The 18,394-nt window shown below is 41.0% G+C and overlaps 1 protein-coding gene across 1 annotated transcript in view; it reads left to right on the top strand.

The window, feature by feature from the left end:
* Positions 1–18,394, top strand: part of BEAN1 (brain expressed associated with NEDD4 1) — a 119,311-nt gene that overhangs the window by 11,232 nt on the left and 89,685 nt on the right. Inside the window, 1 exon segment of the mRNA XM_073307956.2 lies at positions 5,620–5,754. Within this exon segment, the coding sequence (XP_073164057.2) occupies positions 5,620–5,754 (135 nt within the window).

The raw sequence follows: 18,394 nt of genomic DNA, 5'->3' as shown, positions 1-18,394 counted from the left end.
ATCAATTTGACACAAAAAGAAAAGGAGTACTTGTGGCACCTTAGAGACTAACCAATTTATTTGAGCATAAGCTTTCGTGAGCTACAGCTCACTTCATCGGACATTTGACACAAACACTTACTGACAATTGAAAGTTGTTCCAATCTTGGGAAGTTCACTGTTTACTCTAACCTTTAGACTGACTGTTCAGATTTGTCAACTTCTGGGTTTCAAATAAAGCTATAGGAAATAAGTTATTTCCCTAGCAACCAAATCAGATGGTAAGAACTCATTCACCACCAGCTGGGGATTAATTTGCACAAGGAACCTGAGGCTAAAAGGTTGTATAGGCCTTGTGTAGGGTACTTAAGTTAAAGGGACAGTTGTGTGCAGCACAGAACTCAGACCAGGAGAGGTGGGAAGGGGCCAGTATCCAAGTTATGGCAGCTGTGCTACCAAAAACACCCATAGTGCTATAGACTGAGCTGGCTTAGTGTCTGCACTGGGAGAATTGTAGCAAAGTATTTCAAGGACATGTGTCAATTTTACTAAGTTTTCTATGGAAAGTTTCAAACTAGAGTATTTAGTTTCAGCTCCAATTTTTACTAATATATAATTTTATAATACTTGAATATGCAAACATTTCAATACAGTAGTTCCAATGTTTCCAAACTGAAGTTTTTCAGAATTTCTGTACCATGAAAATTTTCATCTTTTTGTGCTGATTGGGGATGAATGGTCTCCTGGTGTTGGAATTTACATCCTGGGGGAGATAAAGTTAGTGATCCATCCAGCTCTGCTTAGCGCTTAGAGTTTCAGGGAGGCAGGTTTGCTATGTAGGGTCTAGGCTGGGAGCTGCTCCACCTGAGAGAGACTTGCCAGGCTTGTTCTCCAGCTGCCTGCCACCTCTAGAAAAAGCTGTTTTCTGAGCATGCATCAAGAGGGAGATTGACTTAATCTCTGGTGGTTTGTGCCAAGATAGAAACATCAACTTGGAAAACAATTTGTTGCTCACACATTAGGTCATGTACCAAGTCAGGTTGATCCAAAACTGAAGATCAGATTCACTGGCTACCCAATAAACAAAGCCAAAAGCCACTCCTTGCTGAAACAAATACAGTGCTTGAACCAAAAATATCAAAATCAATATTGAATCACCTATGTTGTTTAATACATTTCAAAGACACCCTATGATTACATTAGTGTATAGGGGCCAGAGCAAAATGGAGTAGCATTGATGGGGCTACATGGATTTGAATGTTGAATGCTAGGATCTTTTGCAAATCAGATGCACCAAGTACTGCATGAATTTGCATTGTTTCGGAGTCTGCCACCACTGGAATAGAAATAGGACTAAATCTCAGTGATACCTATCATAGGACTAGTGAAGTCACTGTCAAGAAGCATTGCACCTCTCCAAACTACTGTGTACTGGCAACCGATCATTTTTATTACACCTTTCTGCTTACAGTCTGTTTCAGAAAGGAAAATGCCCTTGGGAATTAGAATCCATTCACTTAGCATATTAAAATATGATGTTTTCATGCATAAAGTCTCTACAGGGTCCTTGTACTGTATCCACACAAATGTTGGCTACTCCCAATCAGCAATACATTAATCAAGATCACTATTACTTGACAATTAGATATTATGTAAATTGTACCAAGCTGATTCCTTTTCAGAAGGAAGACAGTAAACAGGGTGGAGGAATAAGAGCCATTGTTTGGATTTGCACCGAGCACAAAGCTATTCAGTGCATAGCACTTCTCACAGTATTTACCACCCCTTTTTGACACCATTTAATGTTTTCACTATTTAAATGAAAACCATTTAAATGACTTAAAGCCAAAAGGGCCCAATACAATCATCTAGTCTGGCCTCCTGTGTAACAGGCTACAGAATTTCAGTGATTCCTGCATGTAGCTCAGCTTGCAAACAGTAAGAAATAACTGGGTTCTGCAAGATGCCCCGCTGAAATCTCTGCTCCAGGTAGCCAAGAGAAAGATTAATACAAATGTATAAGAGGCCAGAAATACAGGAGAGGACTACAATGCCCAATTTTAGTGGCATAATTTCATGTAACCCTTTACTTAGAGTGCTGTATTTTTAATCCAGTCCCTTGTGACTTCAGAAGACATGAAATTAAAGTGAACTGGGTAAAAAATTGATTACAATGAAAGTTCAGCATCTCCAGTTTCCTTGCCAGTACTAAGATTATTCTAATATAATGGCTCACTCAAATAATTTGACAGTCACCCTTCTATGCCCAACTCACTGGATTGCTAGAGTAACACTGTTGTCTTCAGTGGAGTTCCCCCAGTATAAGTGAGAACAGAATTTAGCCCCTTGCCCATATCTTGTCCTTCAACAGTGCCTTCACCTTCTCTTCTCCTCCCCCCCCCCCCACTAGATTGTGGCAATAAAAGCCCCTTGAGTAGTTAGGCTGCCTCTGTTTGGCGACAGTGTCTCCTATTGTAGATTGACTCTTACAAAGGTATTTATAGTCAGTTTTGCCTACCCTTTTAGGGGTCACCAGCCTCCACTGCTTCTCAGGACAGGGAAGCTCATTTTGCCCATATCATTCCTTATAGCTCACAAGCTTAAGAACTCTCCATTATACCACAGTTCAGGTTTTAATAGCATCTTTCATACAAACTGTATTGCAAACAGCTAATAGCCAAGAGAAAGACATTTAGAATTTTTCTCCCTTGCCTACACAGTGGATGCTGTTTTCAGGTGACATTTGCAATCAAGCAGAGAATCCTTGTAGTGTAGAGGCAAGATTGCAGTTCCTGACTATGGAACAGCAGAGGCCAATGTGTTTATCAACAGCTGTAAAACTGTTACAGAAAGGAACTTAATGTTGGACAACTGGAAGGGGAGCAGTGAGGGGTAGTGAAACCTGTTGGGCTGGAACAAGTTCAGAATGTTTAAAGAAGTTAGGACATCTTAAAACTAGATCTTGAAATAAATGGGGAGCCTGTGGAATAATGCTATGGGAGTGTGTGCATGCACACACACTTAAGAGTAATTTCATTAGCATTTTCCCTGATCTGCTCAGAACATCTGCATGCAGGTTTCTCTGAGCTTAGACCTGGTGGAAGAGATCAGACCCATTAACTTCATACAGGAGTGAAATGGATCCTGCAAGTTCCATTAGCCTGCCTTCACTTTTAAGAATTTTAGCTCCTTCAGAAAAAATTCTTTAAAAAGCCTTTAGATTGTAGTGAATTCTCTTCTATTTGGTAAATACCCTGCTTCCCAAATTTCATGTTTCAAATATCTGCCATGAGTACTGCAGCTGTTCAGAAAACATTTTCCAAGATGTGCTAGAATTACAAACCAAAGTTCTGATTATTACCCTGTAGATTTCAGAGCTGCCAGGTTACAAGAGTATAGTTTAATACATATAGTAAAAGAGTGCTTTCAATGCTGGTGCTATTTATAAATACATTTGTGGGTTCTGACATTTTCCACTGGCACAGTTGTGCGGAGAATTGGAAATCATGAACAATTCTTAACTGCATGGTTTTCCTGCTATGAAAGTGGACACAAAGGCTCTGAATTAAGAATATTGGAGAGGAAACAAAAGTCTTTAGTCAGAAGGCTTGTGTCTGGCTGGATGCCAGTTTGGACGCTGGTTTTTCTGTTCCTTTGCTTCCAGGATCTGGTATTTTCAAGGTGAGGTCTGACTTATTTGGCATGTTGTTAAAGCTGGTGATACACGCGTGACTTCAGTTCAGTTTTAGGGTGTAGGATCGGTACTGAAAGCGTAGCAGTAAACTGTTGGTTTTCTATTCCTACTGTCCTTCATTACTAAACATCAGAATCCTACTATTCAATTCAGTTAGTGGTAGAGCTATAATGGACACCAGTTAAGTGGTAAATAAAGTGCCTCTTTTCCCAGTTGTTAAAACTTTTGCCAAAGCATGTGCTTTACTTACACCTTTCAGAAATTCTCATCTTCAGGGAAAATAACTTTACCAGCTGTACTACTGAAGCTGGACTTTTGTACACAAGTTTGAATTGTATGCACATTCATCCTCATTTCTGTGACTATTCGTGCTCCACAAGTATTGAACCAAGCATCTGGACAGATTATAAACTCACCATTCTCTTCAGCACCATTTGCAGGGTGTGACTGGTCATCTACATCCTAGTGTTTCTCTTCCTCAACTGGAAGAGTAACATTTCAAAAACTGGAGAATGGGGAAGGATGAATATTTTCCCCGGCATATGGTACAAACATTGATTTTGCACAAGAAGAATGTGAAGAACGCCTGCTCCCCAGACAGTGGTGTGAGCAAGTGTCTATTCAAGTGCTTGTTTAGGATTATCCATTAAAAATGGTCTGCACTGCTTCTGCAATAGCCACTCAGCTCTAGTTGCACAACTCAGAGCATTCAGACTAGGAATGCATGACCATGTTCAGTAACCATAATGCTGACCCAAACTTAACAATTTCTTCAATTCTGAATCATGAGAATTAAGTCATGTGGCGTTCAGGTGTTGGGGCCCTATTAGCCAAACTTTGCTTCTTCATAGTGACTGGAGACCAAGGCCTTGTCTATACCTAAACTAAAGGTCAACCTAGCTGCTTCATTCAGGACTGAAAATTGTCTCACACTGTGAGACAGATCGGTCGACTTAATTCCCACTATAGATGCAGATGGAAGAATTCTTCCCTTGACCTACCTACCACCTCCAGGGGTTGATTACAGACCATTGCTGTAGCAAGAGTCTGCACTATGGCAGCATAGCTTCTGTGCCACAGCTGTGCTGCTGGGGCATTTGTAGGGTAGACATGCATGGAGTTACTCTTGCCCCCTCACACTGAGGGGATAGGGTGTGGAGCTTAACACGATCAACTGGGTCATTGGGCAACAAAAGAGTTAACTTTTCCCCTACATGTGCAGAGGTGGGGTGGTTCGCTATTAAATGCCTCCTCCAGGATCAGAGATGGTCTTGAGGGAGAGTAGATTCTTCATTCTCCCCCACTACACCTATGGTAGGAGAAAAATCTCAGCATGCTCAAACGTAACGGCAAGTTGGACTCTGGTCCTAATGATCTCCAGACCCAAACATGAATTATGCTCTAATATTTGTCCAAATGCACATTTTTCTGATGTGCAGGGTGTTCAGCCCACACACTAGGAGATTCCAGTTTGAAAAGTAAGGATGGGAACTGAAAGGAGATGCAAAATGTTCCCATCCATGGCTACCTCAGTCCAGCCCTTCCATCATCCTGAAATTTAGATAGCTCTAAATTTATCCTCTTTTCTGTCATCCCTTTTGCAGTCTGGGACAAACACTGAAGGTAAGTTTTCAAGAAACACTCATATCCCATTTTCAGACTTGACTTAAACTAAGTACATACCTTCTGTGATTTGTTGGGCACATTTTCCCTGTGTGCAGTGCTTCATGGGTCTACAGCACTGTATAAATGATTAATGATATACTAAAGCTTTTTGTTGGTATTGGAGGCCGCCTTTTGCTGTCTGACAAAGAACAGACAAATCTGTTCTCACTCTCACAGGGCTTTTAGAGACCGCTAAGAGGAAGACAGACTTTAAGTGGCATTGTGCAGCAGGCCTTTCCTACTTCAGTAACAAAGCCATTCATTGTTTCTCTTCCTTTTAGATGAGGAAAGCATTCTGCCCTGTAAGAAAGAAGAACTACAGTGTGGCAACGGACTCTGCCTCCTGAACTGGCTGCGCTGTCATTACAAGAAGGACTGTGGCAGAGACTACATGTCCATCAAACTAACATGCTCAAGTGAGTTACTCTTCAATTTCCTCCATCATGGGACAGTCAATACACCTTGTTGAATCATTCTCCACAGACTGCACTTCACATTAGATTTGTTCAGAGTTTGATGCTGCATGAATATGCATGCTTGGTGGGCTTATTTATGTTTAAGTCCCTTGTTTATACTGCATGTGGATTTCAAGCAGAATACAAGCAAATAGTAGTGGAATGGATGATTTAGCTCTGCTCAATGTATTTAGCTAATTTATTATGAAAGGTGCTGCGACAAAATGCCAGTTTTAAAAAGGTGGAGTATAATCCAAAAGCTGAAATTACTGAACCCAGCCAGTGCTGGAATCTATTAAACATTGGCAGCTATGGGTGGCTTCAGTAATTTCAGGGAAGGGGGGACAAAAACAAAACCATGAGGAGCAACTGCAGGCTACATTCTCTGCATTAACATTTCCAAATGCAAAGTAACCCCCGCAACTGTCTGCAGGTTAAAACGTTGGGTCCTTTCAAAGAATTACTGTAAAAGCAAAGATGTCAAATGTATTCAAAGGATTGATTTCTGTAGACAGTATGTAGGAAAGTGTTCAGGCAGTGACCAAGCAATGCCTTGAGTACTTTTTATCAATTGATAATGCAAGTTATGAAAAGTACTTACAATTTCAGTGATAACTATTTACTAGTATATGGGTGATTAACAGTTTCGGCCTAGCCTGTTCCCTTGATTTTTGTTCTTGCATTGCTAAACTGCCGATTTCAAACTGTAGGAGTTTGAACTTCAGTTTTTTTATATTTGGTTGCCATAAACTTGCTAAAAGGAGAGTTGTCAGAACCCTATTCCAAAGTGTAAATGGGACTAAGGGTGCACTACTGTCCTTAATTACTAGCTAGAAGCATCCATTGACCTAATTTTCTCAGTTAACACAACCTCATGCACACAAGCATATAGCTACAAGTTTGAGGAATGACTAGGAGCCAGAGTTATACTAGGGACAATAAACTGACAGCCAGCAGCAATGCACATAAAGTGACATTGAAAGCATTCATACAAGCACAAGTACTGTATTAATATAGTCTCCAATCCAAAGGCAATTAGACTCCATGAGCCCATGGAGCACAGAAAGTGTGTGTTTATAATTAAGAATTTCATAATGGCCAGAACTACTGTATTGTGTAGAAGGATGCAAGAGGTCTGGGCTTGGTGGGACCTTGGTTTCTCACCTGTCAACTTAGTGGATCTGAGGAGCTGTAGTAAAATGCACAAGTGTTCAAGGGTAATTATGAGAGCCACTCACTGCCCAAATATCCCTGCCATCTGTGCCACAAATCAGTACTAATTCAGGAGAAGACTGCTTGCAAGACCTTGTGCCTATAAGAAAAGCCCCATAACAGACATCTAAAAAGGAGTGGGGGGAGAAGGAGGAAGATGTATATAATATTCATGTCTTGGAGAGATGAATGTTTGACCTGGGTTGTTTTGGGGTGGGGGTTTCTCTTTTTGTTTTTATTAAAAGCCTTGATCTTGGGATAGCCATGGCAATTGAGAGAGAGTAGATGCTTGACCAGGGGAAACTGACCAGTCCCTGTTTCTGCAAGCCAAATCTGAATATGCATTATAGTGCCTTCGGAACCTTTTAAAACTTTTCTGCAAAATGAACTATTTCAACAATTGCACGTTATTTTAAGATTTACTTTTTAAAAAAAGAATTGAAGCTACTACTTAAGTCTCAAGTATCTAATAAATTCCAAGCAACATGGGGTACTTCAATATATAGGATTTTCTAAATTTGTTTGCAAAGCTATCACTTCAATACTGAAATACACCCTATAAAACATGCTGATCAACAAAACAGTTAACCAGAGTCATTTTAGCATTTCTTCTGTAACAAGCTCAGAGGAACAAACATCCCATAAAACAGATCATGTATAAATAGCCACAAGTGTGGGGGAGAGGCCTATACAAAGCAAAAAACTTGTCTACAAGAATTCACTATATTTCCATGGAAGGACTGATTTGCTATTTGCAGCGGGACTTGAGTGCAAGGTGTCACAGTAAGGGAGGGCTGTCCAGCCTACAGGCCTGTGGGCCTTACACAGTCCAGCAGAGCATTTCATAAGGACTGCAGCCTGCTTCAAAACAATATACCAAATGGCAGATTCATTAGCATTGTGTTCTATGTGCCTGCTGCAGCCCCCCTGCCCATTTTCTACACTTCTGAGACAAATAAAGAAGCCAGTGCATAAAATGGGTTTTTAAAAAAGACAACTCATCTAAATACATATGAAACAAGCTGAACTTTAAATATAAGACACAGGGAACTCAATCTTATCAAAGAAAGATCAGTAGAAGCACAAGGTTGTACTTAGGTTTGTGGCCCTCTTGTGTACTAAGTTTGAGCACCACTGCAGTAAGGTACTAGTACATTTCCCAAAAGTCTCAAAACAAAAGCAAAGAGTTTCATACAAGGCAGTTGCCACAATCAGGCATCTCTGCCAGTTTAAGAAGGTGTTGCTAATACCAAGGGCTGTTAAAATACGCACTACAATGAGTTAGGAAGCCTGTATGAATGAACTAGCATGCTATTTATGCCCACCTACCACCACCCCAAACTGTATTGCCACAGAATCTCAGTATAGCAATGACTATTGTTCAAGTGCTGACAGATTTGCATATGTGAGCAACCACCTATAGCAGGGACCCATATCTGAAAATTCAACCATGTGTGCAAGGAACAAAACAAAAATAACCCTCCTCCCCCCCACACACAATTGGGCAGAATAAAAAAATTTTTGCCTAAAGGTCTTCTTAGCCTTTAGATTTAATACTATATAGCTGCATTCTGTGCACACTATTGCTATAAATGTGCAAGAGCGGATCCATTTGCATCATATGAAATGTGTTACTTATGGGTTCTAATCCCAACAGATTTTAAGTCCTATGTCTCCATAGTTATCTGGTTTCTTACATGGTGCTCATCACCTTTGCATCTGATCATACAGTACAATCAGTAATAGCTTTCGGACAGTGATTTTACCTCAGGACATGAAGTAAAGCATAAGGGCACTTACCCAGCTTAAGGGAGGTTTAGATTGTAACCAATTACTTCCAGCACCATACCTGAGGAAGCAGCAAAGTTGCACCTGATCTAGAAATAGCTCACAGGAAGGATGTTCTCAGCTTGCTTTTCCAGCTCATTTACAATGCTTTCTCCTCACGGCTCTGCTTTTCAACACCTCAGGTGCCTGTGGGGTATTTTAGGCAGTTGTGCTAAAAAAAGGCATCATGGGGTCTTGGTTCAGCCTAGGTCTGATCTTAGGAAGTCTTTCTAAACACTCAGCCCAGACTTTTCAATAACCTAATTCCACATGCACAGCCTTTCTATACACAGTGGTGCCTGCTTACATTAGCAGTTTCATCCCTTTCCATGTAGGGTGTATTTGTGGTGCATCTGCTCACATTCTGTACAAACCCTTATTTCTTTCAGTGGTATTTTAAGACTTATTTACGGGACTCCAGTTTTCTTAATCTATAATTCAACACTTAAATACCATACACAGCTTGAGACTGCATCGGATATGCTGGGTTGCCCCAAAATCAAATGCAATTATAGATTGCTGACAGCAAATTCAGTGTTATTTTTGTCCCCAACTTCTAGTATTTGGGGACTAAAGTCATTTCAAATGTGAGACATCCTTCTTTGTTGCAAAAAGTATCTGGTGTTTCCAGGCTTAATAATGGTAACAGGGTTTTAATTCAGCAAGTCACAAGTTAAATCAAATCTATCACTCAAAAAACCTAATAAGACCACCAAAAGTAGTGAAAAGGTCAACTGGAGAAAGCAACACCATGCACATTACCATGTTCAAGATAGGATGAGAAAATTGGATTGTGTGCTTAAGGGCACTTGAGTTGGCACTGCCTTGAGTGTTACATTCAGTCACAGCCTCAGTAAAAAAACCCACATTCACAGGCACATAGGCAATCTGTCACAAAGTACAAACCTTATTTACACAGGCAGGTCTAGAATGTGTGTGCAACTTACAGGCCAGTTGAAATTTTTTCCAATAGGATGGAAAGGACCTTTGTTGTGTTTCAACTAGTAAAATGCTTTAATTAGTACTTCCTTTCAGCTAGTGTCTGATCTTGCAAGATATTGAGTACAGCAACTCCCAGTGAACATTTCAAGCACTCAGACCTTGAAATCAGACCCAAAGGTTCCAGGAATCAGGCATTTAGACAAATTACCAATGCTCTTTATTAAAGCTCAGAATTAGTGTGGTTTTTAGCCTATACTACATACACAGCTTCTCATTAAGGATAGTGTGGTACAACCACAAATGTAAATCTGTTAGGGAGGAAAAACTGTCAACCCTTGCAAAAGCCTCACATCGTTGATAAGGAGACAACAGGAAAAGTGCAGTTCCCTTAATAATTTACCATTTAAAAACAATTATGAGTTTAAGTTAGCATTAAAATAGTTGAATGCATGCCTCACTTACTTTGCAAGTCCCTGGACTAGGATGTGGAGTAAAAATGCAATTAAATCTGTCACACAAGACCTTTACTGGGTGTGCTGGCATTTTAGAAGACTATCCTCTAATATCAATTAGAAATGTTGATATTTCTAGACAGTACAGTTTGTTTTTTTAAGTGCTGGGTTAATAGAAATTTCTTTATACAAGAAGATCACAACAGCCTTTAAGCAAAACTGATTTCATCTACATTTCAAACAGATGAAGTAAACACCACCACTATTTGTTACGTCTAACTTCTGCAGAAGCTTTCATTAAGAGAACTAGAGACAGATTCTGATCTCAGTTACAATGATGAAGATCTAGAGTAATATTGAGGTCAATGAAGTTAGTTATAACAGTTTAAATTCAAACTGAGACGGGTTGGACTCCTTGGGAAGCCACATGATGTGTGGAGATACCACTGAATCTACCTGTTCTGCCAGCATGGGGCCCCTTTAACTGGTCTTGCGGAGCCAGCACACACACAGGGACGATGCAGCATAAGTGACTCGCTCCAGCTTCTGATGCCCACTTCCCTTGGAATGCAAACCCAAAAGCTGTATTATGAAATTTGCCCCCTCCCTCAATTTGGAGGGAGATGTGCACACTTCTTGCCCCCCCCCTTTCCCCATTAGAAATTACAGAAGCTGTTTAATAACTACAACTTCACTATAAAAGGCAGATTTGAAGTGGTAAAGGGGTAACAAAACAAAGATTACTAAGCAAATAAAAACAAACATGCAAACTAAGCTGGTTTCACTAAAGAAATTGGTTACAAATAGTATCTCACACTAGATATTGTTGCAGGCAGTTGGTAAAGTTTCTCTGGTTCAGAGTTCCAGCTATATTCCTTTTCAGACTGGATCTGTCTCAGTCTGGACTCCCCCCTTGCCTTCAGTTTTTCCTTCTTGGGCAGACAGGCTATGGAGAGGAGGCACCCTGTTTGCTTTCCTCCCCACCCTTAAATAGGATTTACATAAGGTGGAAATCCTTTGTTTCCACAACTTGACCCCACTTCCCTCACAGTGGAGAGTTACAAGAAGTCCCAGGTAATGTTTTACTATCCGGTGACAAGAGCACCTGAGTCTGTAGGATCAGAGTGTCCATGAGTCAGTGGCAGTATGGAGTGTCCACAGGAAAGCCAAGCTTTTTACAGTTCATTGTCCTCGCTGATGGGCCATCCATCCTGTCTGGCTTTTCCATTGTTGTACCTGAAGTGTTAGCAGTGGGCGTCCCCCAAACAATCAGTTTAAATACCGATACATAGACAAATATTCCTAACTTTAGATACAGAAATTATACAGGCATACAAATTGGATAATTACATTCAGTAAATCATAGCCTTTCCAGTGATCTCACAGGAGCCATCTTGCATAAAGTACATCTCAAGCATATTTTCATAAAGCATATGGAATGATGTCACAAACAGCTCATAATCTGGTCCTGGCTGTTCAGTTGTAGAATCTTCTATAGTCTTTTGGCTCTAATATGCAAAATGCTAGATGAAGCAAGAACTAGCACTAGAAAAGTCTTATTGCCATTTTCTCTGGGGAGAGGGGAAGGGGAGGAAGCAGATCTATGGCTACATGTTAGACAAATAAGGAGATTTCCTGGTGAGGGTTTGGACCTTCTTCTAGGTTCCTTTACCTGAAAGGACAAGGACTGCCTTAATATCTTCCCTTCTGAGCCAGAGTTGATCTGCAAGGGGTCCTTGGAGGCAGTATAATTGCAAAAGGGGTGGGGGGAGAGAAGAGAGACTATTAAAAGCTTGATTGTTACATCAAGGGAGTGATGAGTTCAAATGTAGATAAACCAGAAGTCCATAGAGAATAGGTCTCTGCATTTATCTATCCTTTCAGACCATTGGATACCAACAGTCAGCAATTCCATCACAAGTCTGTGCATTTAAGAACACACATTATTGGTCTGCAGTGGATCCTATTAGTTACTTGTTCTGTAGTTTTGATGAGCTGACTGGATAGAAAGAACACCTGTCCTTTTTCTGCTCCCCAAACAAAAGTCTAAGGTGGTTTTGCCATGTAGCATTCCTTAAGAGAAAAATTTAAGCAGATAATTTTGGAAGTGAATTTCCTTTGAGAAACAATGATCATAAACCATGATGAGAGACTTCTGAATGGACAGATTGAATTTCAGCCTTTACCAGATTCATTGAGTCTATGGGATGTCAAGTGAAGAGTTTCTGCATAAAGTGGACCAAACATGATTTTAAACCCTGAAAGATTTTTCAGCCCTCCATAATTTACAGAAAGAAAAATGGCAATTCCTTTTTGATTTAGTTTTTATAATCATTGCTTTTGTGCTTCTGGGTTGAAATTCTCCCCTCTGCAGAGGGCCTGCAAAAGGTTGGCACAGCACTTAACCCCTAATAGGACTTACTTTAGTGGGACTTCAGTGTCCACAGCTCTGGTGTTAGCTCTCTGCACAAGGGCAAATATCCCCTTATTTCAGAAACTTAAATACTCAAAACCAAATTGTGCTCTAGTAACATCTTTGGGTGCAGCAGGTCCAAACTTCGCACTGTGGGGAGGAGGTGTGGAGGTTAAGAACATCCCAAAGAGTTTCCCGCACCTCTGTCTCTCACAGATTATGTTCAGTCTACTATAGCATGGATGGAAGACAGGAACCTCTCTAAAAAGTTGTTGGGAGAAAAGTTTGTCCATTGGTTTAACCATTGTCTAGGACTTATCAGATCTGGATTCGAGTCTCTGCTCTTGACCAGACTTCCTATTTAACCTCGGTCAAGTCATTTAGCCTCTGTTCATTATCCCCATTTTACAGATGGGGAGAATAGCACTTCCCTACCTCAGAGGTGGTGTGAGGACAGACTAATTGATGGTTGTGAGGCTTTCAGATACTGTGTTAGAGGTGGACACACATACCTTAGCTGGAAGGCTTTGTTGGCCTCCTTTCATCCACAAGACACAGGGGGAATTGCAGCCTATGATGTAGATGGTTTGCAATGTCTCATGTGACTGACTAGGCCAATATGAGATTTTCATGATTTTTGGCAGTTATTGCAAGTGTATGGATCTTGGTTGGGAGCTGCTTGCTTCCTCCAGGCTCTTTTCTCTTCAAACTGCAGGAGCCAGCTTCTGTTGTGGATTTTGATACAGACACTTGCCATCTTCATCAGTGTAACAAATGGCGCCAAGATTTCCCCATTGGTCAGGGTCAATTCCCAATTCCTTTATATCTCACTTGCATGTTTCTTTATAGCAAAGCTTGGGATGTCCTGTTCTTGTTCCCTCCGATAGCTCCCTGTATAGCATGTTCTTGGGTATGCATCTGTTTCCCAACCTACTCAGATGGCCCAGACTGTGCAGTCATCTTTGCTTGAACAGGGCTGTAACAGTTGGTAAATTTGCCCTTTGAAGAACCTTTGCATTGGTGACTTTATCCTGCCATTTGGTGTTGCATATGCAGCGTAAGCAACGTAGGTAGAAACTGTTCAACCTTGACTCCTGATGAGCATAAGTTGTCCATGTTTCCCCACCATACATGAGTGCACTGAGGATGCAAGCTTGGTACACTAGCATTTTGGTTTTGATGGTCAGCTTTGAGTTGTTCCATGCTCTTTTAGTCTGCTAAAGGTGGTGGCAGCTTTTCCAATGCGAACATTTAGGTCTTCATCCAGTGTGAGGTTGGTGGTCACTGTAGAACCTAAATAGCTGAACTACTTCTAGCTGGTTTGCATTTAAGGTAATTGAAGGATCTTTTGGAAACCCCTGTCCTAATACAACCATTAGTTGGAAGGTCAAAACCATTAGGTCAGGTCAGAATTGAAAACCTGCTACTACTATGATTGTAAGCAGTACAACCTGTACTGGCCAACACCGAGTGGTAAGTGGTGGTTAATTAACCCAGAAACCTCAGGAAGCACCAACAGCTTTGGGCTGATGAGTGCCTGAGGCGGGTAGTGGAACCCTTGATGGAGGAAATGCGATCAAAAGGCAGACAAGCAAATTCACTCAGTGGTTTTACCAACTACATCCACACAAAACAGATTGGGTCCTTCAGCTCTGGTTGATAACCAATCTAGGAGTGGAGCCCTGAAAGACAGGCAGATGGAACATCTCCACTGCTCTGGCAACTGCTGCAGCATAGCTGGTTCCAAATGTATCGACTCCCGTCCTTCCTTTGGTCCAAACCAGTGAAGTCAAGAGGGGGACGCTGACTCACGGGCAAAGCAGCGCCTCCATAACTGCCCAGGCTCTTGCAGCCACATCACATGGAGAGGACACTCCATCCTTGCTGAACAAGTGAGACTCGAGAGGTGTGTTGAGGAACATATAGCCAGTGGATCTGTGACTATATGCATATACCAGACAATTATTCCAAACCTCTTCGAGAGAAGAGGGACACAGATGCCAGAAAGGTTGCTCTGGCCATAATGGAATATCTGGTTCTCTGCCCTGTAACAAGCACCTGTTAAAGAGCTGTCCATGGTGGAATCCCTATTTCCAAAGGAAGGAAGAAATTAAATGTGTTGTACATGGCTGGAACAAGACAGCAGATGTCAGTTTTTGTGCAAGTAACGCTCAGAAGATTCAGCTATTTTTCATGTAATTAGTAGGGCACTTTTATAATAAATCAATTAATTGCATTACCAAGCAGCTGGTGAAACGGTCAGAAAGCACACAGGTGTGTTCTATATTTTACTATTATGAATTTCTATCAGCCCCAAACCCCTTTCATACTAATAGCTACTCACTCCAGTGAGTTATTTTGGTTTTGTTCCACTTCTCCCCCAGTTTCCTTCTTAGAAGCTGGTATAAGTGAGAGAATGTCCATGAATAAAGCTGGTACTGGAACAACATGGACTCTACGTGATAGACAGGTTGAGTAAAACCAGTGCTTAAATGGCTTACATGTTCCACTCATCCATTGACATATCAAGAGTCTGAAGCAGTGATTGTTTTCTAACTTATGCCCCAACCAGGCTAAAAAGGTCTACAACTGAATAAAAAAATCTGCTAGTTGGTGAAAGTCAGCAGAGTGCACTTTCTAATAGGTTACTGCATTCAGGACAAGGAATGCAGGTAATCAGTAGTTTCTCAAGAGGCAATTTTATCAGCCATTTGAACAATTGTTTTCATATAATGCAGCTATACATAGCTATCCAGAGGGGCTTAGCACCTTTGGAGGAGAAAAAAATTCAGCCAAGTAGTCGTAGATACTATACAATATTATGGGAGAGCCTAGCTCAGAGTTTTCAAACGTCATTGCAGAGTGACCCACTTCTGACAACAAAATTCTATGTGACCCTGGGTGTGGGGACAATGGGCCAGAGCCTGAGCCCTGCCACCCCAGGTTCGGGGTGAAGCTCAGGCTTCCGCCTCAGCTGTCGGTCCCAGCAAATCTAATGTTGGCCCTGGCAACCCCATTAAAATGGGATCACAATCCAGAGTTTGAGAATCACTGAATTACCACTACCAAACTAAAGGGGAGGAGGAGTGGTTTCTCTGCCTCTAAGGGAAATCAGAATTCACATACACCCACCCCTAAGTCATCCCTACCCACAAGGGCTCCTAAAAATACTTCACAGGAGCACCTCTCTTTTGCCTTTAGAATGGACCAGTTTGTTTTAAAGACACCCGCCATTTGGGATAAACTGTTCCCAGACAGCATAAATACAAGGCCTTTATACAAATAAAGGCACCTCGCTTCAAATTATACAAGTTTAACAGTTTGTTAAGTTCAGTATTCTTAGTGCAACTTCCAGGAACAAAGCATACACATTTCCAACTAATAAACTTAATACAAGTTTGTTTGCCCAGTACTTTCTCAAACCATAACCAATGAAGAAGGCAAAAGCATTTTTCTTTAAAATAGATTCCCCAGCCCATTAGTTCTCTTGTCTATGCAGTCACATGCTAGGGATGTGAAGATTTATCCCAGGCTAAAAGGAAATTGTGGAGAGCCTGTTAAAACACTGATAGCACATCAATCCCTGAAGCAGGCCAATGAAAGTGGATGGGAACACTAAACACCTCCTGCCCAGAGTGTCATTAATGTCACCTAATACTCTCAATTCAGTCAGTGACTGAAAAGGGGAGGGAGGAGAAGAGAGAACTTTTTTTATTTTTATAAAACCAGATATAGTGGTGTCCATCAGAGACAGTACCTTTACCAATAGTTACTACAATGTGTTAGGTACCTGAGGGACCCATTTAGAACAGGAAAATCTATGGTACTTCAAATATGCAAATAGTGAAAGACAAAAATGGAAGGGTCAGGAAAAATGGGAGGAGCTAAGGAAGAGTTTAAGTTAAATACCAGAGGAAGTTCTTAATTGCTAGAAGATACATTAGACAGAGGAGCAGATTCCAGAGGGAGGTTGATATGGCACCGTTACTACATGTATCTAAACACACATTAGAAGATATTTTTAGCAGGAATGACATACTGAGCAGTCACACTGGATAGCCCAAATGGTCTTTTTGGCCCTAGCATTCCTGGATCAAATCCTCATGTGTTCTCATCATGTACAATTTCTATTTGTATCAGTGTGACATGTTGCTGCTCAGTACCGCAAGATCTGGCCCAATATGTTGTTCCTTTTCCCACCCATAAGAAAAAAAAGCACCCAAATTCTTGTTTGTAAGCCCCTGCTTTTTTATCCAGGCCACAATTACTGGTTTTTGAAGATCATTCTGTATTCACAGTAGTGAGCATTTGTTCTATTGCCTGAGGACATGGCACCAACCCCAACCACCTGAGTTGGGGAAATGAGGAGGGTGGCTACTAACAAGAAGCATTTAAACAAACAGTTCTGGCTAGAAACAGAAAATGAAATAGAAGGGCAAGGTTTAATTCTCAATCCAGCTTGCTAGTGCAAAAGAATATTAAGAAAAACTGATCAGCTGTAGGTAGAGGATTCAGAGCAGGAGACAGACACTTAGAGAGAAGTAAAGGTTAACAAAATAAGTTCAGCATCAAAAAAACCTTTTAAGAGCAGGAGGCACAAGGATGAATGAACAGTGGTGCCAAGAAAATAGCTGCAAGCAAAGCTGGTGGTATAGGAAGAAATAGTAGGGATGTTTGTCACATATGAGATGTGTTAGATCTCTCCAGCCTTAGCTACAAGTCCATTTGTATCACTACTGGGCAGCCAGATACAAGGCTTTTTGAATTAGGAAAAAAGCCATGTTGATCATTCTGCAATAACAGCAGATGACAGTTGTAGGGTTTCCTTGTAAGCTACCATACAGTACATGCATTTTAAAAAACAACATTCATATTCAAAAGCAACATGCCCATTATGGGGCTGGGGTTTTAAGAAAAAAAATCACTTCTCCACTGACATTAAAAGGAGATTAGAGTATTTAAAAGACAACTGGGGAAATAACCACTCCTTGAGTTAGATGGGGCTTACACTCACCTCCCACACTTCTCCACGCTCCACAGGGGCAGACTAGGCACTGGCTTCCCAGTTTTGTTGTCCTGACAAAACTATGATTAGTACTTGCCACCCCTATATTTTATTAAGACAATTTTGCAAAAAGCTATGTTATCTACATAAAATGGTGAGGCCCTGATCTACTACAAAGCCAAAATGAAGGAATGTGTAGGCAAGTACTTTTGCTATAAAGCCACAGTTACCTACCCTGTTAACTCATGTTTTACTGCTGTCTGTTTTTGTCAATACACAAAGGGTCTCAACAGCTAGGTCACTTTATAATTAACAATAGGTCTTCCAGTCCATCAGGGAAAGAAGAATATTGATTGATTTCTTTCCTTACACAAATTTGGGAGAAAGAACCAGAGCCCCACCAAAAAAAGCCAGTGACATACCTCAGGTTATCATCCACCACCATCTGCAGCATCAACACTGGGACAGTACTCACACTCTTCATCCCCACTCACACAATTAGACTTCTGCTCTACCTTTATAAAGTTTCCTCTTGCCTTGATAAGTTGTTAACTTGGTGCAGCTGAGACTCTTCCAGCTCTCAGTCATTAGTAGTCCTTGGCAACCAGCATCTAGTCCTCAGGTGCATGTATTTGAGCATAAATACCCAGATCCCCTCTTAAGACACCAAATACCCTGTGACATGTAGCTAGCACTAACAGTCATGAAAAGGACAAATGTCCTTTACCAAGAGACTAAAGATCACATTGT

The sequence above is a fragment of the Lepidochelys kempii genome, chromosome 12 (assembly GCF_965140285.1).
Source record: "Lepidochelys kempii isolate rLepKem1 chromosome 12, rLepKem1.hap1, whole genome shotgun sequence".
NCBI classification, from domain to species: domain Eukaryota; kingdom Metazoa; phylum Chordata; order Testudines; family Cheloniidae; genus Lepidochelys; species Lepidochelys kempii.
Note: the sequence above shows the minus strand (reverse complement) of the source record. Positions and strands in the feature narration are given on the sequence as shown.